The 27,665-nt window shown below is 35.7% G+C and overlaps 1 protein-coding gene across 1 annotated transcript in view; it reads right to left on the reverse strand.

The window, feature by feature from the left end:
• Positions 1 to 27,665, reverse strand: part of DACH1 (dachshund family transcription factor 1) — a 423,382-nt gene that overhangs the window by 181,718 nt on the left and 213,999 nt on the right. The window contains exon 3 of the mRNA XM_038569719.1: positions 9,533 to 9,694. Within this exon, the coding sequence (XP_038425647.1) occupies positions 9,533 to 9,694 (162 nt within the window). The remainder of the gene's footprint in view (positions 1 to 9,532; positions 9,695 to 27,665) is intronic.

A 27,665-nucleotide genomic window follows, 5' to 3' on the forward strand; every position in this document is an offset into this window, starting at 1 on the left:
AGGAGGTACTTCACTTCCAATCCATTCGCTATTAGGTGCTTTCAAGCTTGCTGTGCAGACATTAAATAATAACATCTCATTTCCAAGACTAAAATGAGTAAAGAAATAAAAAAGGCTTTCTAACCAAGAAATCTTTTGTGCAACAGAGAAAAAAAAATCATTTACCACTCAGTTCTGCTTTTGAGATAAAGATGTAATAATGCCATTACCTTTCATCAGCGGGATCCTTGGAAATCAACACTCTTTGCTTATCATGCTGTGAAATACAAATAGAGCTAAAGGCAGGGTCTGCGAGGCACTGCTGCAGCGATATTAACTCACAGATCTGCCCTTTGTGAAGGAAACCGTATCCGTTTCATTAGTGCACACTCTAATTCAAAACTGTTGAAAATGAACTGCACATACTGTTTTAATAACAACATTCCTAATCATTATCAAACTGGTAATTCTCTCAGCACTGAATGTAAGGGTCTGTGTTTCCATTATAACCTGCTGTTAAAGAAAACCATATTTAAGTCCTCTCTTCTTTCCTCTTTTCCAAATGATCGAGGTTCATGGGGGTTGAGGGGAGGAGGGGGCATCAAGAATGTGCAAGATTATGTATGTCACATTATTTCATCATAAGTGAATTGACACTTTCAGGCATTTATGTCAACGATAATATTATTTACTTATTATCATTTAGTTATGCCATTGTATATTCAATTTGACAGGCCAGGATTCATACGGATGACTTTGTACAATTTTGGAATATTGGACAATTTGGAGAAGAATCAAAGTTACACGAATATGAAACACTACGTCTGGTGACGGGGCATTGGGCTCAGAGTTATAAACTTGTAGGCTCACACTCACAGTAATGTTGGACCATGAACACCCTAGTGACATCTCAAAGAATAAACTTTCTAATAGCAGGTCATCCTGAGGTATCTGAAAACTTATATCACTAAACATTATAATTTATGGATCACAAAGTTGAAGATTTATTTTAATTGTATATCATCACAGGAAGTCAAAATCTAAAACAGATACAATAATCTTACTCATGAATAACATCAGTTATCTGATACTAAAGGAGTTGAAGAAGGTCTGAGGTTATTTTAAACTGAAATGTTTGCTCCTACTATATTTTTGAAGTTTCTATGAACATTATGGCATGTTGGTGTAGATTGCCAAAGATCATTTTTAGGGCTCTCCTCAATGAAAATCGTATTTCCAAGTCTGTCATAAATGCTCTCAATCTCCTGGAATGTGATAGAGTCTATCATATAACATATCTGAATGGATATATCTTACATTTCCTTGTTTTACGATTACAGGAATAGAACATCTTTAATTTACATTTCTTAATATGAAATGCTTGAATTATCAGGCTTAGTTCATTATCCTGTCATTAGTAGGAATAAGCAATATTAAAACTGAAACAAAAACATTAGGCTAATATTTCCTCATTATGTTCTTCAACGTCCATATAAACTAAAAAAAATCATGAAAATGAACCAGACACTAAATAAAAAGTGAAAACATTCTCTGCATTCCACTTATCTATACCATGAAATACATTTAATAATTCACACAGGAAACTAGTTTATGTCACTGATCAAACTCTGGTGATTTTCTTAATGTATAAGCATGGGTTTAGAAATACGTGCTCAAAAATTTTTAAGCGAGAAAAAAGTTCTTTTAAAAATACAAATGTATTTTTTCCATAAATGGTCACTGTTATGATCACTGGTGTTCCTCTTCTTTTATATAACCAATAAAGTTAAAAAATGTCATGAGAGAAAATGCAAAATGATGCACTTGCTAGATAATCACAAAAACGGGCCTAATAAAATGACCAGTTTTTAACATACTCATGTGTCATTTAAAAATGATCTAATTTGAAGCTATATTATATTTTTTGACAAATATTCATAATTTTACCACAATGAGATAACAACATAGATTCTTGTCTAGTTCCTTCTAACTCTAATGAAAAGAACATATATATTATAAAAGTATAAAATTTTTATCATCTTTTTTCTTATATTCAAAATAAATATTTTCTACCCTTACCTCTCATGTGTAATGGCTGCAGAATTATGTGAAATTATGTATTAAAGTATACTTAATGGTGCCTTGTTTTGGACATTTATATTATTTCATATTTGTATTTTATTTTAGAAATCACCATAAAAGCACACCTTCTTGCCTTTTATCCTCTAGGAGTTTTCAAAAATCAAAGAATCTTAAAGCTAAGAGGGTAACTGAGCATCAAGCTGCTTATTTATTAATAAGAAAGCTGAGAAATTAAGAGACTTATCTCAGTAGCTAAGTTATTTATTAGCTATGTTACTACTAGAAGCTAAATTTTCTTTTTTTTTTTTTCAAAGATTTATTTATTTATTCATTCAGAGAGAGCAAAGAGAGAGGCAGAGACACAGGCAGAGGGAGAAGCAGGCTCAATGCAGGGAGCCAGACGTGGGACTCGATCCCGGGTCTCCAGGATCACACCCCGGGCTGCAGGCAGCGCTAAACCACTGCGCCACTGGGGCTGCCCCAGAAGCTAAATCTTCTGACATATTTTGCTCTCTGCTCTCCCATTTCAGTTTGTGGATGCATCTAAAAGGACTTATCTTGGTCATGCTAGAAGATGTCTAAATCTTAATAATTTTTGATAATTTTAAGTTAGCAGTTTATTCCTTATATTTTCATATTAGAATGCCATATTTAGAAATATTTAATGTGGAAAAATGCCAGAAATACTAAATATCTACAAATTCATTAAAATTTATGAAAGAGTGGCTTACTACTTCTTAGATTTTTAATGTTGGGGTAAGCAATTTTGTGTGAAATGTCAGGATATGAAGACATCTTTTGCATAGGGAATGATGTGAACCATATGGCTTATTCACAATCGATTGAATTACAAACCATGGCAGTTCCTACACTTTCAAGAGATTCTTATGTGGTCTTTCCATTAAAATTCCACTAATGTGACATTTGTGAAAAGGTTTATGTTTGGGCATACTTTCCTCACCATATGTGAAGTCACAGAGCAAAAGCATCGATTTAAAGTGTTTATATATAAATTGACAGCTATCAGTTCTAAAGTATTTCTCATTTCATTTGTCAGAATCTTTTTGGCCTTTTAGGGTAGTCTTATGTGTGTTTCCGTGTTTACAAGACTCTGACTGTTAATATTGTTAAATTTACTCATCAGACAGGAAGAAGGATCTTACAAATCATTGTTAGGCAGAGAAACATTAAGAAAGTTCGAAAAAAAAACTTTCCACATTTAATCTGTTAAACAATGGCAAATTTCTTATGAATCAGTGATACTGTAATTGAACTGGAGACATTTTTAGAGCAAGCTTGCTTTGGCTTTTTCACCCTCCGATTTGGAATCTGCTCACAGTACTGCCAGCTTAACCAAAAAGGATTAACTCTCATATCCAACTGAGAACACAGATAATTCTCAGTAATTGGTAAAAAATGAAGATGAATGGGGCTGAGAGATAAGGAGCAATTAGCTCATCAGCAGTTACAGCTGTGCACTCAATCCGGATCCATCTCTTGAGCCTCGGCCCCTTTTAAAGAACCTAAGCAGAATAAGCATAGGACACCCCTCCCCAAAAAATTGCTGTACCTGCCCATCATTTCTCTAGTCTTCCATTTTATTTCCTTACTATACAAAGACACCTGTCATAGCATGCTATGTAAATTACTACCTCTCTCAGGACCTATGTCTAAAGCCAATCTTCTTTTTAAACTTTTTTTTTTTATAACAGAAACCAAATGACTACTGTAGACACTCTTAAATTCCCTGTCAATCGTTTCATTATAGCAGCATCATCTGTTTGAAAATATAAGCAATTCCCTCATCTAATTATAGGAAGGATTTGAGGTTCATTAACATTGCCAAGGCAGAGGATCCAATGTGCAACTGCAGAGCTCTGCTTGGTGGCCTGTGTTCTCAGTTTCCTTTTATTTGCTTTCTCAAGGTCTCCAAGACTTTTTCCTGAGATCATAAAATTAATTTTTCTTCCAAATACACACGTGAGTTAGAAGAAAGGAAATGACTACAGTATAAACTATTATATTTCTTCAGGAATGGTTTTTTTGTTTTTTTCCAAGAAAAAAAAAGATAAGAGGATGGTCAGCTGGGTAAGATAATTTTATCTCCTATCTGCCTGGCTTTTCTTCCTTTTTTTTTTTTTTTTTTTTTTTTGTTATTGTTGTTGGCTGATGGACAGAAATAAGGAGTAAGGAATATTATGGAAGAACACAGCCATTCATCCCAAACTCAAGTTCTGGTGTTTACTTGAAATTCTTACATCCTCGTTAACTATTGCAAGCTTAAGAAAATGAAAAGGAATCATACATTTCAGGCATGTGAGATGTGTGCAGTTTGTGGGTCACTGCATCGGTATACTCTTGCTTGGGTTCCACAGTGTTCAGGAGACATTCTGAAGTCTTAAGATTACTTCACTTCCTTAAAGAAATAACAGCAGTTAGGGGGTTCTGACTATAGTTTAAACAATGAGATTTTCTTGGGACATCTGTTTTGAGATCACATTTTGAATAGATATGAACTCATTTCCTACTAAGCAAGCAATCTACTATTGTTGATAGCTGTTTACCAGTTCTATGAGTCAGATATTAGCTAGTGGCAAAGGTCCCTCTTAAATCCTCCGAGTATTCTTTAAACTGTGTACATAGTGTTTTCCTTAAATAAAATGTTAAGAGAAGGTAAAAATGCAGTCTTTTCCTGCCTCCTGGTAAATTATAGTGCACAAAGTCTTGCACTTGGGAATAATATTTAATGTATTTATCTTTAAAGAGTCATTTCCTTTGTTGTCATTAGTTAAGGGAATACGATATTAGGTTTAACAAGTATTTAAATAACATAGAAACTACTGAGATGCTCACTATGTCAATATTTATATAGCATTTAAAAACTAGAAGTAAAAATAAGTTTCCTTTATTTAGATTAAATCGACTGTGATTAACTTAGTATCCTCAAAAATGTGCATGATGCCTCCCCCCAAAAAAAGATAAGCAGATAAAAACACAGCTATAGATACTGTGGGATTGACCTTGGGTTCACCGGTTTTAAATTCTGCTTTTCCAATATCCCAGTCCCAATTTCCAAGCAGCATTTTTTTTTAAGCTGGTTATGTAGATCAGTCCTTAAAGCAAAAAAATAGCAATTTATCTGGCCTGTATGTTGTGGATAGTGTTGCCACTAAAAAGAATCCAGGACATTTTTCCTTCTTATCTGCAATGTAGCTCATATCAGCCAACCTGTCACAAGATAGTACTTGATATAAACAAGAGATTGCAAAGACATCTCAGTAATCAATATCAGGATGGCTACAGTATGGAAACCCCAACCAGTGCATATCATTTGTCTCAGCATCTATTTCTATGGCCAAATGAAGCATTAATTCAAATCATAAATCTATGGTGATTTAAATCTGGGAATGAGCACCTGCCTGCTTTAATGATTTATTTTGTACATTTCAGTAAGCAGGAGATTTGTCCATATGAACTGACAGGTCACCTTCAGATGCCAGGAGCAGACTGTTTATCACCATGCAGACTAGCATCTCATCTTAGCAAGTAAATATTAAACTAAAAGAATCCAATTGATTGTGGATGAGGGAGAATGGAGACACGGCCATATATTTTACTCAGCGTGCTGATGCCTCACTCGGATCTATCCTGAAGTCCTCACTTCTTCCTAAAGTGATCATTCTGTTGGAAAGATGTGAGCTCAAGGTTACCATGCAAAATTGGGATAAAAAATAATTATTTGTCAGTGTCATAGATTTCTCTAAACACCTTTTTTGGGGGCTAATTTTGACAATTCATTGTTAAGAACTGGAAGGAGTCATGTGTAATAAAAATGCCTCTTCGCCTCACTAAGTCAAATCAAACCAAACCAAACAAACACAAAATCTGTTTCCAGAGGCAGTAAGGATTTACTTACAACCGGGGTGGGGGGCGGGGGTAGGGGGTGCAGTGTTCCTATACAGGAGAGCCTAAAATGTTTAAGATAACTTGTGAGCCAGATGAGTACAAGAAAAAGAAGAAAACCTGAATTGATTTCAAAAATGTCACTGTATTTGGGCAGGGCTGAGCAGCAACAATACATCATGTAAGTAGCACCTCTCTGAGGGGTTTCACTCCTTCAAAGAGACAATTGATAGATTCATGAGAGCAGTAAGTTTGTATTCTGAAATATAGGCCTTTGAGATTCTTGGGATTCCTTCTGGAATTCATATGCTTCAGTGCCACTTCCTAAGCACCTTGTGCTAGCTGAAGCTCCTGGATCTAGCATATCCTGTTTTGACTGCCTGCTTACATAGCCATCCCTCCCATGGACTGTATGGCCCCTGAATTCTGGGACTAGATTACAGTTATTTTGTGTAACTAGAATGGGTTAAAATCAAAGCACAACAAAAGCCAAGTGATACAATAACTCCCCCCAAATTTACTCACAGGCCTGCAGTGTAACAAATAGGAAAATAGAGAATAGGAAAACAGAGAAGGAAATAGTTAATGATTGTAAAAAAAAAGAAAAAGGTCATTTTCAGGAGGCAAATGTGGAAACATAATAATAATAGCAAAAGCAGTACCAATATGACTAACCTTACTGGTGACCAAACAATGTGATAAGCAGACATTGTAGTAAATAAACACTTGACAAATAGGATCTTCTTTCATTCTCATGATTTGATATTATTATGCCATTTTCCAGACATGCAATGTTAGGCTCAGAAAGTTTAGATAACTTCTCAAAGTCACAGAGCAGGTAATTGCTGAACACTTACCAAGAGGCAGGCACTATTGTCAGAATGAAAAAAGAAGGGGGGTGCGGATGCATATAAAGCGACTGCCCAATTCAACAACTACTTCGGTTTGTGCAAGCTCAACCCCAATACCCACCAGTCCCCTATACCTTCCTTACCCAACCCTTCCACCAAACCTTCTTTCCCTGATCTCTAGCAAAAGAAGGGGGGTGCTCTGGAAAGATAATAAATCATAAATTCTTATGTGGCATGTGAGAATAGAATAAAAATGACAATGATAACATGCATCCCCAAACTAGTTACTGACATCTAACAGAAATGATCTACTTGCCTCAAGGACTGGCAATGACATCAATGTTAATGCACTCTAAAAATATTAAGACTCTGTAGGAAAATTCAAATAAATTTCTGCTCCTGATTCAAACTGGTGTCAGTTGGTGGGGGTCAAAACCAAAAAGCAATATAAATTGCCAACTAAATACCTTGATGGAAGAAAAGTGATTTCTGCCAACTAGAACACAAAAGAAAAATCAAATTGTTTCTTTTTTAAGTCATTATGGTAGCCTATGTACCAAAAACAATTAAGGTAAACCTCAATTTGGTCAACAGGCAAATATTATTCTATAATAGCAAATATGAAATGTATGTCAATGCCTAATTATGAGCCATGTTCTCCTTATCTTATACCTATTGGATTTTCCAAAGTCAACTTCTGCTCTGCTGCTCAGGAAATTCAGAGAGAGATATCATGTTTTAATATCTTTTGTTTTCAATGTTATTAAATTGCCTAATTTAAATATTCCTCCTCTTAACACCAACTATTAAGAACAGTCTGCATTAAACTCTTATCCTTCTAAAATTATGAAAACAACCCAGACTGTTGTACAATGGTCACTAAAATTTATAGTAGCCAATTACTTGTTTTTAAAAGTGTCTAATTTTGTTCTACTTTATAGGTCAAAGAAAAAGACTGCTTATTTAAAACAAACAAACAAACATGTACTTAATAGTTCTAATAGGAATATTATAATTCATTCATTTACTTCAAAACTGTTTTTAATTTTCAAAAGTCTGAATTTATGTGTGTGAACCATGACCTTAACAACCCACAGCCCTCCATCCTCCCCCTAGGATCACCAGAAATGCAAGCACTCATGTTTTCCTTCATCCCGTCCAGCTGTAGAGCCATAGCTTTGGCTCTTTTTCATATCTTTTCATCCTTCTAAGAATTGCCACCATCTTCTTTATAACCTATTCTCAAACTGAACCCCTTATTGCCACCCCTCTTCTATTTCCCTTGTGTAGTGCTATGGAAAAATTCTGCTTTCCCCTTTTCTACTCTATTAGAAACTACCCTTTGGCATCACTGAAGCAATGGTATTTTGTGTATTGTACATATATTTGACAATTACTCCCTACTCTATCATTCATATCTAGTGTGTGCTCCCATGGAAGATGTATCCCATTGTAAGAATGATGATTACTACAATCCATAGTATTTTTTCAAATACCCTTAACTATATGTCATATTGGACAGAAAGGAGAGAGCTGCTTTTTATCTAAAGAAATAATCTATTAAAACACTGCATGGAAAAGAAAATTTAATTGAACTGCCCTGAATTACTGTGTCCTTCATGAACATATGTTGGATATAGTATCTTACACTATCTTAGAATAGCTAAATTTCTCTTGCTAAATATATTTTGAGCATGGTTTCTACATTTTAAAGAGAAACAATACAGTGTAGTAGCAGAATACAATGTTTTATCTTACCAACACACAGATGCTTGAGATACCATCAATATTAAAGTTAAACCATATATGTGAAGTTGTTTTTGAAAAAACGAACTACTCAAATGAATTCTGCAAAGAGAAAGCTGTTGGTTTTGGTTTAAACAGTGACTATTAAATTTCATCTCTTTTTCCACATTTCAAGAACGGAAAAAAAAATCAACAGAAATTAAAGTAGTACATTTACAATGAGAGAAATTGGTAATGGTTATATACAGAAAGAATTCTCAACATAATTCTTATTCTCGGCAGCACATGAAAAAATTGAGTTTATATGTTCTGTTGCTGATGCAAACTTATTTGATAACAAATCCATGAGGAATTAAAAAGATAAAGTATGGGTTTGTCTGTAAATATTTTTGTCACCTTACCTTTCCCCCCAATGTAACAAGATCTTCAAAATGGATCTTTGAGTAAAAAACTGATAACTACCCTCTAAAAAGACACTGATATAATCAATATTTTAAATTTCTGATTATTGGGGCACCTGGGTAGCTCAGTGGGTTAAGTGTCTAACTCTTGATTTTGGCTCAGGTCACAATCTCAGAGTCCTGAGGTAGAGCCCCATGTGGGGCTTTGCACTGGGAGTGAGGCCTGCTTAAGATCTTCTCTCTCCCTCTGCTCTTCCCCACCTACTTACACACACTCTCTATGAAAGCAAAACTACACTAAATCAAAATTCTGTTTTTAAAACTTGATTGTATTATGAAAGATGCTAACTGAATGCTGTTAGAAGTTGCATATATAAAGTTGGTCCTATATTTAAAAATTATGTTGTTAATTATTTAGAGTGCATGTTGTTAGAGGTGCAAATGGTATATACACTGTTTTCTAAGCTAAAAGTACCAGCTTCTTAAATGGGGACCCAATAGTTTTGTCCTGAAAAGAAAGTAATTTGGTAGCCACATGATCACAAAAGTTTCCGTGAATATACAACTTACCAACACTTGAATTCATATCCCCATTTTCAGAATCTGCTCCATGTTGGTTATTACTGGCATGATAGTTGCTCATGGCTTCCAATTTGATTTTTTTCACCTTCATTGCTTCGGCAATGGCTGCGTTGGTAGCAGCGGCAGCTGCTGCGGCTGCTGCTGTCAGACCTTAAAAGAATAAATTAAAAACAAGGTAATTCAAATGCAGATCTTTCATGTAATAGTCCATGTACTTTATAGAGCACACATACAAACATATTAGAATATCTGATTCCTCTATGCAACACTCTGATAACCTATGTTCATTCCTGACTAGCCAATGAAACAAAATTGATATGATAGGTAGAAAGCACTCTCAACTCCCAAATTAAATATTAGCAGAAACATAATTCGTACATAGGAGGACAGAGGTAGAAAAGCATCCAGGATTCCCTCTCAAACAAACCAATTTGAGTATGTTACTCCCTGCTTCAAATCATCTGCAACTACCTGGGGTGTGGGGTGTGGGTGGGGGTTCTGAACTGTTTAGCTTAATACACAAAGCCTTTTATTGGAAAGTGCAAACCTACCTACTTGCTCCATTTCCTCATCCTCAGGCCACCCTCCAGCTACCTGAACATGCCACCAAAACGCATGCGTGCCCTGCCTCTTGAAGCTTGTGCTTTCACACATTCATTTCCTTTGGAATAACCTTGCCCCACAGCTCCCGTCCCTAACTTCTCATCCCACAGCATTCTAGTCCCAGAGCGAACACTTTAAACCACTGTGCCATGTTTGTCTGGAAACAATTCACATCTATTCATCCAGAGAACAGGAGGTAGGAGCGGACCTGAGGATTAGAAATAGAATTTGAGGCCAGATTACGGTAGAACAGAAAGCTAGAGCCATGCTTTAGGTACAGGCTATAGATAGCAGAGCTTCTGGGGCATGAGAGTGGTTTGTTTTTCTTAAATGTGTGAACTTTTACCAGGTCAGTTCACTTCATCCTGGCATCCCTCATCTGCAAAATGACAGACACTGCAATATCTGGATAATTTCTCCTAATTCTAAAACTTTTACATTCTAGGAAAGGATATAGATCCCCACTCTCCATACTCTTTTTGCTATGGCTGCTACAGAGTTTCTAACTATAGTGCTTCAACTCGGGTTGAATTTATCTGTGTGATTTATTTCCACTCCCAGCTGGTGGATTAGAGACTGAACACCTCTCTCTTCTTTTCCTCCCCACTAATCATCACTTCTGGTTACTACGGCAAATAAGTTACAACCTCAGAAAGTCTTTTTTTCCTCCCTAGAAATCTCTGCTATTTTTTAGAGGCTAGAAGAGCTCACCTCTCCTTCAGATCAGACCAAGGAGGCCTTGACAACTTTCACCCCAATGCAACAAGACTTTCAGAATGGATCTTTGAGTGAAAAACTGATAACTACCCTCTAAAAAGGCAGTGATGTAAATTCAAATAATTCATCAGGGTCTAGACTGTACATTTGTTGCCTTTTAAGTCCCAACTTGAACTGATTCTCTCATCTTCCTATGATTGAATTTACTCCCCAGTTACTCATTTCCTTCAAAGGTGTTTCAGAACATTTTCTTTCCTGTTAAAATTCTCCTTGTCCTTGTACTTCCCAGCAACTCTCTCTTCCTCAATTTTGTTTCGTCAAAAATTTAACCATCCCACATGCCCCATCCCGTCATTGCCTGGTGTGGTCCCATCTCTAATTTATGACATTTGCAAGGCCTTTATCTTTGCTTTTATGCAGCAGGTAAATCTTGTTCATAGCATTAAATAAGGAAGATAAAACTACAACTTGAGATGTGATTGTTATTACTATACAGATCTGAATCAAATTCAGTAGCATGAAATATAACTATATATGGTGTAGCCTTAAGCCATAAAGTCTTTTTGAGTATGGTTTCTTCATCTGTAAAGTCATTCTACTCACAAAGGGATAACATGAGGATTAAATGAGATAGATCATGCAAATAAGTTTTGTTTTGAGTGAGGGAGAGCATAGGATAGAGGAAGAAGGAGAGGGAGAGAGAATCTTAGGTGGGCTCTGACTGAGCCCATGTGGGGCTCGATCTCAGGACTCTGAGATCATGACCTAAGCTAAAATCAGGAGTCAGACACTCAATGAACTGACTAAGCTACCCAGGCATCCCTAGCCATATCATGTTGTTAAACATTAGGCATGCCCTGCATTCTACTTCCTCAAAAAGTCCATTCATATTTATGATTCCTGCAGGATTTGGCAGGCTAGCCATAGCCCCCTTAGCTAGAAGAATCTTACTTCTCCTTACCTGATGACATGAACCCTTACTTCTAAAAATATTTTTCATAATTTTATTTATCTGATTTTTTAAAAGATTTTAGTTATTTATTCATTAGAGACAGAGAGAGAGAGAGGCAGAGACACAGGCAGAGGGAGAAGCAGGCTCTACTCAGGGAGCCTGATGTGGGACTCGATCCCAGGACTCCAGGATCACACCCTGGGCCAAAGATAGGCACTAAACCACTGAGCCACCCAGACGTCCCTTATCTAATCTTATTTATGCTACTCTCCTATGTATCCACTTGACAATCTATCCCCATAGCTTTACATTTCTAATAAAAATTTCAAAAGATACACAGTGGTTCCTCCCTTATCCACGGAAGATATGTTCCAAGACCTCCAACGGATACCTGAAACCATAGATAGTGCAGAACCTTATACATACTGTGTTTTTTCTATACTTATGTACCAATGTCGAAGTTTAATGTATCGATTAGGAAGTAAGAGATTAACAATAAAATAGAACAGTTATAACGAACATACCATAATAAAAGGTGAATGTCATCTCTGTCTTTCTCCCTCAAAATATCTCATCATACTGCACTCACCCTTCTTGTGATGATGTGAGATGATAAACAGCCACGTGATGAGACAGAGTGAGGGGAATGACATAGGCACTATGACATAGTGTTGGTTACTATGGACTTTCGATGATTTGCCAGAAGGAGGATCATCTGCTTCCAGACAGTGGCTGACCAAACTGGGAGAAGGAGACTGCAGATGAGAGGGGGCGGGGAGACACGACTACTGGAAGCACATGACTCATATGTGCTATAACCGAACTATATAATACTTACACTGATTTTTTAGTCTACTTTAATGAAGACAGGAAAAAAGCTCTGACATTTTCAGCAGTTGCTGATTTTAGTCCCTAACTCACCTGGCTCACAATTCTAATTCTAGCTTTTAAATTCGGGCCATTTTTTCCATTTCCTCAACTCCTTCTTGTGCCAGCTGCCATCTTTCTTTCAATGGAGTCCTGCAGCAGCCTCTCAAGAGTTTCCACTTTCTCCACTTCCAATCTCACCACAACACAGTAACCATAATCTCGTGGGAAGAGGGATACCTGGGTGGCTCAATCGTTGAGCATCTGCCTTTGGCTCAGGTTGTGATCCCAAGAACCTGGGATCTGGGATCAAGTCCCACATCGGGCTCCCCAGAGGGAGCCTGCTTCTCCATCTGCCTATGTCTCTGTCTCTCTCTGTGTCTCTCATGTATAAATAAATAAAATCTTTTAAAAAAAATCTTGTAGGAAGGAAAATCCAATCATGAAATTCAATGCCGGCTCTTAGGAGGAAGCAAGGTGCTCAACACAGCTGTCAGGCCTGTCATGCTCAGTCCCTCTCCTACCTGTGTAGCATCATCCATTCCTCAGGTCCCACTTGCTGTCTGTGCTCTAGACACTCAGCCTTCTCCCACTTCCTCTAAGGGACTATATTCCTTCTTTCAAGCCAGATTTTGCATGTGTTCCCATTTCTAGAAAAGCTCTCCTATCCCTGCCACAGACCGGCCAGGATATCCATTATCTGATGGCTTAAAAATTATGCTCTAGGAGCAGCAGGCTCAAGCTCCTGACTCTTCAATCTACCTGGGAAACAGCAATCAACATTTCAAGAATCAGCTCAAAATTCATTTCTCAAGATATGACCTTACCTACTCCTCTAGAGAAAAGCTAGCCATCCACTCGTTTGTGTTCTCAACCTGCTCTACGTGAGTTTGCCATCCTTTGTGCAGCAGAATCACCTATGGAGCTTTTGACCCATGCAAATTGCTGAGTCCTACCATAGGACATTCTGTCGGGGACTCCTGCATCTGTATGTTTTGGGGTTCATTTCATTGTTCCCCAAGTCATTTCAGTGTGCCATCTGAGAAGAGAAACTCAGTCCCTTGAATTCTTTAATGCTTCTTAGGTGGGGGGCAGGGAGGTGGAAGGGTGGTTACCATAGGGGGAAGGGTAGGTTTAAGACTAGCTCCTATAAAAAAAAAAAAAAAAAAGACTAGCTCCTATAACTAGGTTATAACACCAAAAGGACAGAAATACACCCCTAATATATGTATCCCAAACACCTACCACAGTGCCTGCCACAAACTCTCACTGAATGAAAAAACACTTCTGAAACTAGATCACTTGGACAGCCATAGGAGAAATATGGTCACTATTTTAACAATATCTATGTAAGTAATTTAAAGCATTATGTTGATGTTACAATTAATGTGAATATACTAGGAGTAGCAAATTTCATGAATTTAATGCAACACATGGACTCTCCCAAGCCACATCTGCCTCAGGCTGGAAAAAAAATCACAAAAGGTTCACCCACCCTCTGTATTTATTGTACTTTCTGTTGGCCTCTCAATGGCCCTTTCAAATCTCTGATGTAATTCTCAAATCCCCTCCAACTTGCTCTTAGAAAGAGGTATCATTGTATATTTTGTTCCAAAATGAAGTTGTCTTTGAAAGAAAGTATAAGTTCAAAAAATACCTCTAGCTTTTGTTCTACTTATAGAGAACTCAGACTGTGAAAACATTTTCATGTAACCAAGAATTGTCTGCTTGCTGTCTGTGCTCTAGACACTTCAGCCTTCTCCCACTTCCTCTAAGGGACTATATTCCTTCTTTCAAGCCAGATTTTGTACATGACATTTACCATGTACGTTTACCTCCCTGCCTCATCCTTTTCTCAGAGCGCTTTTCCCCTTGCCTCAGATTCATGGAGATTTTTTTTTTAAGATTTTATTTATTCCTGAGAGACAAACAAAGAGAGGCAGAGACATAGGCAGAGGAAGAAGCAGGCTCTCTGCAGGGAGCCCAACTAGGGATTCAATCCCAGGACCCTGGGATCATTCGCTGAGCTAAAGGCAGATGCTCAACCACTGAGCCATCAAAGCATCCCCACAGAGATTTTTGTTATGTCCTCCTTCAGTATCCTACCCCCAAGTACATTATACTGCAAATCTGCTATTGTTCTAACTCTTCCCAATCAAGACGAACCATTTTTACCTCAGAACTAGGTAATTTAGTGTTTCTCAAAGTGATAGTCAACATCAAATCCAGGTGCCTTGCATGGTAAAGTTTGAGATTATCTTTCCCAGGGACATATTCAGAGACAATGTCTGGGATGGATTGAGGAATCAGTGTTTTTACCTTTACAGCTAACAAACAGGTTGATACACTGCCCTTAGATTATTGGATGACAGTAATTTACACTAAAGTATGTCTGCATCTTACAATAAAAGTTTACTAACCAAGCAGATCATCATTGCAGTTGTTTTCAGAAGTGAGTATGCTTGAGAATCAACAAGGGAACTTGTTAAAACATAAAATCAGGTTCAATCAAGGAATCAGAATGTGAGAGATACTGCTCTAGTAGGATGCAGACTTTTGTCAAAATGAGTCTTCTTGTGCCTTAAGCCTGCCACAGCAGAAGCAGAAAGGCCAGCCAGGTAATGTGCCACTTCGGTGTGTTACTGATGCAGCAATCCTGCCCATTATTAGCTCCAGCAACCACTTACATGTATGAATCTATTCGGCATGTACAGCAACTGTTCCTGAAACAGCTTGGGTTATCACTCCTGGTTCTTTAACTGATAAGAGTTTCACCAGATTTCCTTCTCTCATTGAGAGAAAAATTACAAATATGTGTGTGTGTTTGATTATATGATGAAGGAAAAAATAAATAATCTCTTATACTAAGGAATGATTAACCCACCTATTTTACCTCACCAAACTTACTTTTTTACACTCTCAAAGAACATTTAAATATCTCATATGCCAAAACAAAAACATATTACTAAACTCGAAGTTAAACATTATATAATTTCATTTTCTTCACAAGATCTTAAATCCAATGTAATTAACAGGGGAGAAACTTACATGTATACTTAACACTCATTTCACACTAATAGAATAATGGATTGAGAAATATTTTGTTTTAAAAAGACATTTTTCTTCAGAGGAAGGATAGTAAGTCATAGTTTGTATACTCCGAGACCTCCAATTGGCCCTCAGGAAAGGGATTGTACATCAAAATTAGGTTAAAGACCATAAGCCTTATATTTAGGTTTCTTCTTCTTCCCTGTTAAATGTCTATAAGCTCTACATTTATATTATAAAAGAATAAATAGATTTTTACAAAGAATTTTAAAACATAGCCTTTCATATTATTGTCTGAATTATAATACAAACACATGCTGAGAGCTTCATTCTGCTCTGCTCCTTCAGAGAAAATTCTATATTATCTTATTAACTGCATATTGTTAGAAGTTTATTTTATTCTTAACTTGGCTCATATATTTCTTTTACTTTTATTTTTTGACGCTCTACTAAAATCTTTAAAGTTCTAGTTGAGGTCAGGCCCCGTGGACCAGCAGTTTAGCACCACCTTCAGCCCAGGGTGTGATCCTGGAGACCTGGGATCGACTCCCACATCAGGCTCCCTGCATGGAGCCTGCTTCTCCCTCCGCCTGTGTCTCTGCCTCTCTCTCTCTCTCTGTCTCTCATGAATAAGTAAATAAAATCTTTAAAAAAATAAAATAAAATAAAGTTCTAGTTGAATAAGTGACTGTCATGGAAATTACTAGTTATCTAAACTCACTATCATATAGGGAGTAAATACATGATGCTTAAAAAACAATACGCGCTCTAAAAAGCCATATAAACTTTGGACAATATGCATCAAATTTATCTGGGATACTGCTGCAAGTTATATAATTCCCAAGGCTTCAAAATTCCCATCTTTAAAACAGAGATATCAATTCTGACATGATAGGGATGTTGTAGAGAATAAAGGCAAAATAATATATGCAACAGCATGAGCACATACTAAGCCTCCTGCAAAATGGTAGTAAATATTATCAAGTAACCAGAATATCCATAATGCCCTTGTTTAGTTTTACCTTTGTTCAGTTACTCACAAAAATACAACTATGACAAAAGCTACCTAACAGCGTAGAGTGAGAATTTAGCCATTTGACAAATGGAAATCTAAAATCCATGTTTCTATCTAAACATTTCATTTAGTAGTCTACATTGATCATATTTATCTTAAAATCACTAAATCTCCACTCTGTGCTATATTGATACAAAGCCTTCCCTACTTCAAATTCAATATCCTAAAACCAATCCATGGGTTTATCTTTGGAAGAGATTCAGGCATTGCCACCACTTAAGAGTTTTATTTTACTTTGCAAAGATAGCATTTTTCTTCTGCTTTCAACTTTTATCAATATAGCCTTTAAATCTTTCAAATGCCGTATACGATCCTGATCACACTTTCTAAAACAAAAGAAAAGTATCCTCATTCTATTTATTTCAAATAAGTTAGTACCCCCTGTGATAAAGAGTAGATTACAACTATAGATTATAAATATCAATAAAAGAGACATATTGCTGTCAAATTCTTTCTCTGATCTGTTTGTTTGCTCATTAACTTGAAAGGTCCAATCTTTGATCTTTGGTTTCAAAGACATCAAGATGACTTCCAAATGTTTGATATGTTGTCTACTTTTACATCACATTCCATATAAAACGTATTTCCTAAAACATAACGGTTAAATAAAATGAGTTATATGCAAGAGATAGTAAGCAGTCAAAGCTTCCATATGACAGACTTTTTTATTAGTCTATGTCACTTTACCCAAATTTAGAAGAAACCATTTTAAAGATGTAGTAGATTATAGCCAATGGTAGTTATTATTAATATTCTGGAATTGATAAGTTATTTATGTCTGGCATTCTTCCTACTGATTATTCAGGGAGACAGGAGGCTTATAAATATCTCATCACTCCACCGTCACAGAAATTTCATCGACAGTGCTCATGCACAGCTATTAGCAATATGAATCTAACCATTACAAGAAGGAGGAAAATCGAACATGTGGCATTAATACGCAGTCCTGGTTCCTAACCATCTGATAGGCAGATGGTGTGAAGCGGATTCTCCAGCTGAAATGAAGGGGCACATCATTTAAAACCTTGTTTGCATTCTAACTGATAACAGTGCCATATTGATATACATGATACATCATGGCAGTATTTGAACAATCTAGTTTGTTTCAGTCATAAATGTTTACTGCCTTGTTTTTTTTTAATCTTATAAGCATGTTCAGAAGAGTGTATTTTTAATTTATGAAACCTATTGTTTACTTCTGTTGAACTAGAAGATTAGTGGAAAGCAGGAATATTAAATTACTTCAACCACTGCAATATAACCAAGACAGATGAATAAAGTGGGTTTCTATTTTCAATAAAGGATGTTAGTAAAGGAGTTTTAAAATTAGCCCAGGCATTTTGTGCATTAAATGCATTTATTCATTTAAACCTTCTGGCTTTTTTCCCCCCAAGTGGCATACAGAGAAACTTAATGCTTTACATGGCCATTCATTTAAAACTCTCACTGTGTGCAATTAATCTTGTCCAACAATTCAATTCAGAAAGTAAAACATCAAAAAGCATAGTTCAATTCAACAGTCATTACTGTGAAGTAATCTTTCTGCTCCTGACAGTTCTTATAGACTCTTTGCAAAACTCTGTTGAAGGTGCATTGTAAGCTCCATATAAGTTTGAATTACAACTCAGTTGAAATCACTCCAAGTCTTAGAAGAACTTTTGGCTCAATATAACAACTTGAAAATACCAGTACCTTATTCCCCCCACCCAACCCCCCATTTTCTTCCTATCTTTAGTTAAATACCAGCTGTCTAAAAAACTGACACTAATTTTCACCGTTATTTATTTTTTCAATACTTTCTAAATAAAGGAAGATTGTGATTGAAATATACCTGTCCTCACCCTTGAATGGTTAAACAACAGGAATTATAAGGAACAAGAATAAGTAATTTAATTGTGAATCAGGGTAGACTGAAGATTTTGAATGTGAATTTGTCTCCCAATGTCCATTAGACTGACTTTCCCTGCCCTTTAAAACACATTTATATTCTGCAGAGAAAAGAAAATTGATCTTTGAGGCCATTAATGGAAACACTCTCTATACCAGTTTTCAGTTTTTCAATTGATTTAATTAGATTTTAAAAATGTTTGGATTAACAAAAACAACCACTAATTTGAAGAAATATATGGAAAGGGTTTATTATAATATTGATAATGCTAATAAATCAAATAGGCATCAACTTTAGTCTTTTTGTTCTGAACAGCCTAAAATCAGTCTCTTTGAGTGAAGGAAGTAACAGCAGTAGTAAGTTGATGGAGGGAATATCATGGGTATGTCATTTGGCCATGTGTTAAATCACTGAGGAATTTCCATGGAAGTTTTTGAAACACTCAACTTCTGACCACTAACACAGAATCACGCTGAAACACAATTAATTAAAATTTTTAAATTACTATCATTTAAAATAAGAAAATAGGTAATTTATGAAAAGTGAACTTGGCACAAAAAGGTCTTGAATATGTAACTCTCACTTTTATTCCATCTGTTAACATTACTGCCTTTAGAAAAATAGTTAACAGCCACTTGGGGTCTAGAATTCTAAAGCATGAAGATGAGAAAGACTAACTAATGTGACCCTTTTATTTTACTGAAGATGAAACTTAGGGGCAGTGAGGTTAATCATTTCTATAAAGTCACACCATTAAATAATGATAGAGTAATCCCAATTCCCTTAACTCCCAGTTCAGCATTGACCACACTGACTCTGTCAATAAATGTAAAAAGAAAAGTACAGAATACAGTAAACTACAAAATCATTGAAAGAAAAAGAATCCCCTTTGCTCAAGGAGCTTATAGATTGCATAGGGAGGCGAGGTTATAGACAACCAGATGTCACAAGTATAAGCTGATTTCACTTAGAAACCTGACCAAAATGTTTGTAAATCAGTTTCATAGAACTTAAAATATATCTGCCACAGAAACAATGGTCTTTCTATTTTAGCTGTGCACAAAACTTTTAACCTAGACTATGGGTAAAATACATTGTTTATATTAGGTTGGGTCCTATATTTTAAATATAGCACAAGAGAAAAGAGAAGAGCAAACACTTATTTTCCCTCTATACTGAAATAAGTAAACTTTGACTCTATCTTTAAAGAACTCTTCTCATTATTATTATTCCATCTCCAATAAACTGCTCATTAGATGTCCTCGTGTTTGTCTAAGGCCCAATTCTTTTTTACTACTCACATGACTCATCACCCCAAATTACTCAGTGCATTGACTCCAAGCAGGTGCCTCTTACTAGCCTGAGAATAACTGACAGTGTGTGACATTCTGAAAGGATGTTTTTTAAAAAGGCTACTTGTCAATATATTGGTGACAGTTCAGGCAGTATAATAAGTGAAAAGAAAAAATGGTGTCATAAATTTAATTTCCTGCAAGGGAGTCACCTCATTGGCATCTTAGCCTAAGAATAATCTCCCCAAATGTTCACCTATGTTTCTCAACACCATGTAAATCCTCTCCTAAATCCTTTGATACTTCAATAAGTCTCTCTCTTTTTTCCTTTTTCTAGAATTCACATAGCATGTGGTTGTTGGTGAAAAGGGGAGAGGAAATAAGAAAAAAAAGTGTCACAGAGGTGGCCATTTTTTACAGGAAAGTCTCGCATGGGGGCAGTTACCCAATAGGATAGAAGTAACCAGAAAGGATGTGGCCACAAACTTTTTCTGATATGGGAGTATAAACTTTTTTTCAAGGAAAAGACTCAAGAAAGAAATGTAATTGTATAACACATACAAACACGCAAATACTTCATAAACAGTGGTCAAGGTCTGGGTTGGGAACAATAGACAGCCATATTCACTGAATAACAACAGGAAAAGAGGGGCTAGTTGAGGCAATAAATTCTTCACCCTTTTGTCATTAGGTTCTAGCATTTATATCAACATCTCTGAATCTCCATAATCAGCCTAAAAGGTAGGTATTTTCCTCATTTGGTTACAAGAAAAATGTGAACAGTGATAGGCCAATTGTAGTATTTGGAAAAATAAGATTTTGGTTGAAGTTTTAAAGGTGGATTACAGGAAAGAACAATCTTAATTAATTTAGAAGAATATATACTGCCATGTGATAGGGAAGATGCAAAAGAATTATAGGTTATAGTTCATAGTCTAATGGGGTTGCCATCGCCTAGACGGTGGCATGTTAAACAGATGAAGACCTTATGTTGGCACATCTCTGTAATCATAGGAAAGTTATTTTTTGTGTGATAGACAAATTAAATTGTCTGATTTTGAGGCAACCTTATACTTTATCTCTCAAGAAACAAAGGCTATCTATCCTTAAAATTATTCCCCTTTTGAGGTTTCATTAGTATATTCAACCCAGCTCACCTAGAAACAGAGCAGGTGGATGTCAAGGAACAACTACCAATGGTTGTTATTACTCATTTCTCCTTTTTTGCTGCACAAATCATTATAACAGAAAGAACCATTTAATTTCTAACATGGCAAGAAATGTGAGTCTTTTGTGTATTCTGATAGAACCTTTTACCTTATTTCAAAACAATAGTAAATCATAGCAAATCCTCAATTTTCCTTACATTCCTTCATTTTAGGAGCAAAGTCTGCAGTTACACTGATCCAGTGGCTTCTCTTGACCTAATTTATGTTGTATCATGAGATTCTATTAAAAGAAACTAAATCACTGCAGTAGATTTATTCACCTTAAATAATTTAAGCTAATTGAAAAAGAACCAAACTAAAACTAAAACACTTCTCTCAAGCATTCAACTCCTGCATGTCAATTAGTAATTTAAACAACCAGCTAATCACAACAGCTTTATGAGAAACACGGACCTGTGCTATGTACACATTTCTCTACCTTCCCTGAGCTGAAGACAGAAACAAATATCAATTCTGAGTCTGAAAGTATGTGTATATATATTCTGTAGTAATTAGGCAAGCCCAATGAAATATTTTCACAGATAGAACTGAGATTTTTCTCAGTTTTCCCAAACTGAGAAATTTCTAAAATTTTGAAAACAACACATAGAAAAATGAGAGAAATATCTGGAGAAGCATATCCAATCACTCTTTTGGCAATGAGTTATGGCATTCCAAATTTACAACATGACTTAAGCAAAACCAAATTAAAAACATTATTGTTATTCACAAAGATTACCACATTATGATAACCAGAAACCGAATTCCTAATGGGTTGATTTCAAAATTAAGAACCTGGTCTCCTATTATTATTATTATTATTATTATTATTATTATTATAGTTTATTATTGTAATATTGCTTGTTAAAAGTTACTAAATATATTGTTAAAAGTTACTAAATATCATTTTGGTTTAAGATATGCTATTAAGGTAGTGGCCTCTAATGTTATCACAAATTATATAATATTCTGATTGTCCCCTCATTACAGAACTCCATTTGTGAAATCAGTGCTCATTTTTCTCATGTGATTATTTAATTTTATAATTCAGCCTTTGTAATACCTGGAATGTGTGGCATAATCATTCATATGACAGTCCTACAAAGAGTTACAAAGCTTTTTGCAGCATTTTTACCATACATCTTTCTTAAGAGAATTAGAAAATTCAAACATAACTTTGTCTTGGAAGTAAAGCCTTTTGAAATATGGCTAAAGTGCACACTGCATAAAGACAACACACTTAAGCAGACTTTCCCCCCTTTAAACAGCATTCAAATTTTCAAAAGCAATAGATTCTCAGTCCACACGGAGTCTATTGCATTATTCATTTCATGTGCAACCTCATGCTGGACCATAAATTGTTACTTTATCTAATCAAAGGAGACTTAACTCTACAGAAGGTCAAAGGTTTAATTTTGTGAAGTATTATCTTACGCTATGAGTTTAACCGAAAAATAGAAGAAGAAAAACAGCCAAGAAACTGGTAATAAATGAACCTTTATTGCCTCAGGCATTGGCCTAGTTAATAAACTTTCATTGAAGGTTTCTTTCAACTGTTACGGACAATGAGAGGAAAAAAATCTTAAATTACAGCCATGTGTGACTTTTAAAGCAGTCATTCTTTTTTATCTCAACCTCCTTAGCTCAGGAAAAAAAAAAAAAAAAGACAAAGAGAGATTGTCTTCGATCTTTTAACCAAAAATGTATGTTTCTAAACAGATGAAAAAGTACAGATAAACTTTTCTAAAAGCAGAGGTCAGCTTTGAACAATATAAAAAAATGCATTCTTTAGGTGTTGAATCTTAGAGAACAATCTCTCTAGTTAAATGTAAAAGTACAAAAGGGAGGAGGAAGGCATGTTGTATTCTCCACAAATCTAACTCTTAAATTATAGTCTCTTGCTTAGCAAAACACGAAGCCTTATAATCTCCACATTACCACACTAAGTCCATTGTAGCCTTAATATCCATTAAATGCATTGTAAATAAGTACATTATTTGCGTACTGTTTGCCCCATTTTAGGCAAAAAAAAAAAAAATCATTTTATTTTCAAAACCGAACTCTAGTAGCAAAATAATTTGTTTTATTGTCATGCAATTAAAATCTTTAGGAGAAACAAGTCCTTTTAGCTGATACTCTCAACTCAAAATTGCCTGTAGGTAGTACCTCTTCCCCCCAGTATTTTTCAGTAAAGAAAATAAACTAAGTTGTTCTATCTAAACTAATATGCTTTTTTTTTTTTTTTTTTTTTTTTTTTCCAGGAGGCACTGTGTTGAGTACAAAAGTTACTGTGGACTCAATTCCAACATCTTTATCTCCACACCACAGCATAAATAAGGTAGATCCTTGCACCACCAACAGAGTTCGCATAAGCTGTGAGAAAAGAAGCCATGTTCTGCATCTTTCTTTAGATATTCTCAAACAGAAAAGGAAAGAGGCTCTGTGCTCCTAAGGGGACCCCCTGCCAGATTCCACCCACAAATCACAATGCACTCAGCAGGGCACCGAACCCTCTTCCCACCTGGCAGCATTTGGACAGAAGTGGACTTTACTTCATTCCAGGGACATGTCCTCAGGATGCTATCTTGGCCACCTTTGAATCTGAACATGATAGCTGCTTATACCAGCAACATCAGGTGAAAGCAAGACCAGGCTCCCTACTAAGAAATACACTCCTCACAGCTGGGAAGCAATGAGTTCTCCTGGGGTCAAGGATGAAGCACGTTTATACCAGTAGCTCTACTTCTTTTCTATATTTGCCAAGAGCAGTGAGAGAGACTTAGGAGAAAGTGGAAAATACAGAGATTAAAGACAATTTAATGTGAATTCTGAGTGGGGGGAGGGAAAGTCAAGTTCTATGCACTAAATATTGAGGATACAAACACAAATCATTGTCAAAACAGCAATTGATAAACATGATTTGTATTGCCCTACCTTAGTTTTTTTCTTGATTTATACACATGGTACCATTGGGGAGCAGAAGAATGAAAAGCGGAGGAAAAATGAAGAAACATCAACTAATTTCTAGAAAAGAAACACTATATTTGAATATATATAGTGAATGGTTAGTTACAATACAACTGTGAATAAATGATTTTGAATAAGCAACGATGGTAATGCTTTATAATTTCAGGGGCTTTTACTTACCATTTCTAAGAAAGGCTGTGATACATCTAGAAAGTAACCCAAATGGCAGAGAAGCATGGAAGAGTAACAAAAACAGGTATCTTGAATCTAATTCTTTATTCCATTAATCAACGTTTTATGGGTTTAGGAAAGTTGTACTACAGTACACAGAGAGGATAAGAAGAAAGAAAGATCAAGGGAATTCAAAGGATTTATTAAAAGTGCAGACTGTAACTCCGACTAGTGTTTTAGCTAGATAGACACAATTAATTAATTGTAACATTGTGAAACTCTAAAACACTGAAGGAACGTGCTCATGCCTGCAATGCAGTAATGTAGCAAAATACTTATAATCTTTCAACCACCAGGAGCTTTTGTTGGTTTTTTAACCTAATCCACAGCTTGACATAGATCCTAGGGTAATGGAACACAGTTCTTTGATTGAAATAATATCTAAACATTGCTGTGCTAGCCCGGTGGCCTAATAGAAGTCTGTCTCTCTGGAACTCGAGAAATTCAAGTCTGGAAACAAACTCATACATTGAGCTCTGGCTTGTAAGTCCTTCAAAAAAAAAGTCTTTTTGAGACTGGAGTGTGCCCTTTCCAGTTTGACAGAACCAAAACAGGTATAAAACCTCTATAATCGCTTTTCTTTCAAACAGTGAGACAGTCAAAGCAAATCATTTTCTTCAGCCACTAAAAAGCTCCTAATAAGACAACAGTGTAGTGTTGATAATTGCAGTCTAATACATGTCATGAAATAGTAAAGAATTTCAGGAGGGATCCATTCCCCCAGCTTTCTCCTCTTTGATGCAAAAATCTACAAGAATATCTACAAGTTTTTTAGTCATTGTTACATATATTTTGTCAATTTTAGTCATGTGGAAAATTTCAGTGTTCAAAAGCACACTAAAAATACCTGAAAAAGAATTTGTATATACTACATTTAGTGAAAAAACAACCTCTATATTATTTTGCTTTATTTAATGTATCTCAATTTGTCAATTTGCCACATTAGCCCATTTGAACATTTTACCTAGAGCAGAATAATTTCTAGGTCTGCATGTGCAGCAATAAAGTTTGATTAATCTCTGAAAAATAATTGCAATAAAATCTCCATTGCATTGAGTATTCTGACCAAATTCAAAAAGCAGAGAAAATACACTATTAAGATTTATCCATACCCAGGCATCTTATAAAAACTGCCTAGCAAAAATATAGGTGAATAGAAAACAGTAAACACAAGGGTAGCATTAAATATACCCGAGGCTTTACCCAAATTATGATTTTATGTTTGGATGTCGTGCTTATAATACTAAGTAATGAAAATGATTTTTATACTTAGTGTCTGTCATCTGACACTATCAAGTCACTTTATAAACATGCTAATAAAAATGATACTTAGATGACAACTGAAACAGTCTGCACACTGTCACAAATGTGAAATCTTGACATATTTTATCATTACATTGTAAAGCATGAGCTGTGAAGCTGGGTGGGAAGTAGAGCACAAGTAAGAAAAATCCTCAAATTAAGTAAGTATATAATCCTAAAAACATAGTAGTCCTTCTAAAAAGAATTCCAGGAGTACAACTAGAGTTAGTTTAATCAGTAGATCAACAATGTCTAGGACCCAAATTCTTTCCATATTTCCTTTTTGCTATCCTCAATATACTGGGAACACTTCCATGTTTTAGGAAGTGAGCTACAACAATTCTAGGAACCCAAACAAAAAAGTGAGGAGCTATATATTACATATATTTCCTTTGATTCCCTGAAGAAATCTTTCACAAGGGAAGTCCTAAAGACTTGCCACTCAGAGCTCATTAGCATAAATTGCATCACCTGATCATGCCTGACCACTCCTAGGCAAAGAGGATGGGTGCACCATGACTCACATCTGGAAAAGAACATGGGGCTGGGTCCTCTTAAAGCACACGGTTGGAGGAAAAATGTGGAATTCCTCAATAAATTATGTTTTGTTATAAAGAAAAGACGTGATAATGGTTATTGGCTAGCAACTAACAAAGACTGCAATAAAAGCTTACAGGGGAATATAAGAAAATAGCTAACAGACTCAAATAGAAGCCCAAATGCATTGCTATTCCAAATCTTCCGTCATTTGAAATCATTCCCATGCTGGCTCATAAGTTAAGTACCTAGATGCAGAGGATAATATCACTGTTTCTCTCAAGGTACTTTTTACTCCTCATAATAAAGGCCTTGTAAAGAAAAGTTCCATAAAATTATAATACTGACCTTGATTTTTATATTTAGAGCTACCAGGAACAGAAACATGAAATAGCACTCAATTGCTTTGAATTTCTTTCTACACCTCTAGCTGGAGATATCTATAGAATAAATAATAAGATGGCACACCTATGGAATAAATGATAAGATGGTGTCCTTCATTTGATTCCTGGACAATACAATATATATAAGACAACTGTTATGGAATGTGACACCAAGGAACTGGTCATGTTTGAGCTGTATCAAATAAACACTTAAACATTTCCTGTGATAGTGAGCTGGCTAAAACTGGTAGTGATGTTACTCAGTGCTTTGATACAGTACTAGAAATCTTGGCCATGTGTTCATCCTTCTTAAGGATGTGAACTGGTATAGAAAACTTGAAAGACCAACCACAGAGCTCAAGGGAGAGGGGAAAACACATGCTCATTGCTTTACCAGTGCTGTTTATTCTCTTCTTTCCATCTATGGTACCATTGATAGTAAAAAAGAACTTCTTAATAAACTTTTAAAATGGGGAGCAATAGCAGAAATCTGATGTAGGACAAAGAATACAGATTTTGCAGTCCGAAGTCTGCATGGTGGTCTACTATGGCTAGGTAAGAAGGCCTCTGTTCACAAGATCTAATTTCTCTCAGCTTCAGTGAACTCATCCTCAGCTATAATAAAGAGAACCATGTTGCCTGTGTCTCACAGAATTGGTGAGAACATTAAATCACATAGGATGTGTGAAAAACGTACATGTTTCATAATGACAGTTTCCTTCCTTCCTTTGTTTTGCGATCATTCCATCAATAGTGGATCCTTCCCTTTCTTTCTTTTTTTTTCTTTTCTTTTTTTTTTTTTTTTTAGTACTGTCCTCACTACTTAAACAGCTGCCACTACTTGTTCAGAATGCATGGCAGAGCCAGGGCCATGACATCACTCCCATAAATCTGTTCCTTCAACTGTATTTCCCAGGATCAATAATGGAACTTGGTAGAAAGATGTATTCCTCATGAAGAATTTTGTTTTATAAATACTTGCATGGATGAACTCTAGATCAAATTTGAAGATTTTATGAAATTTGAATCCACTACTTACTAACTGGCCTTA

The sequence above is a fragment of the Canis lupus genome, chromosome 22 (assembly GCF_011100685.1).
Source record: "Canis lupus familiaris isolate Mischka breed German Shepherd chromosome 22, alternate assembly UU_Cfam_GSD_1.0, whole genome shotgun sequence".
In the NCBI taxonomy this organism is placed as follows: Eukaryota; Metazoa; Chordata; class Mammalia; order Carnivora; family Canidae; genus Canis; species Canis lupus.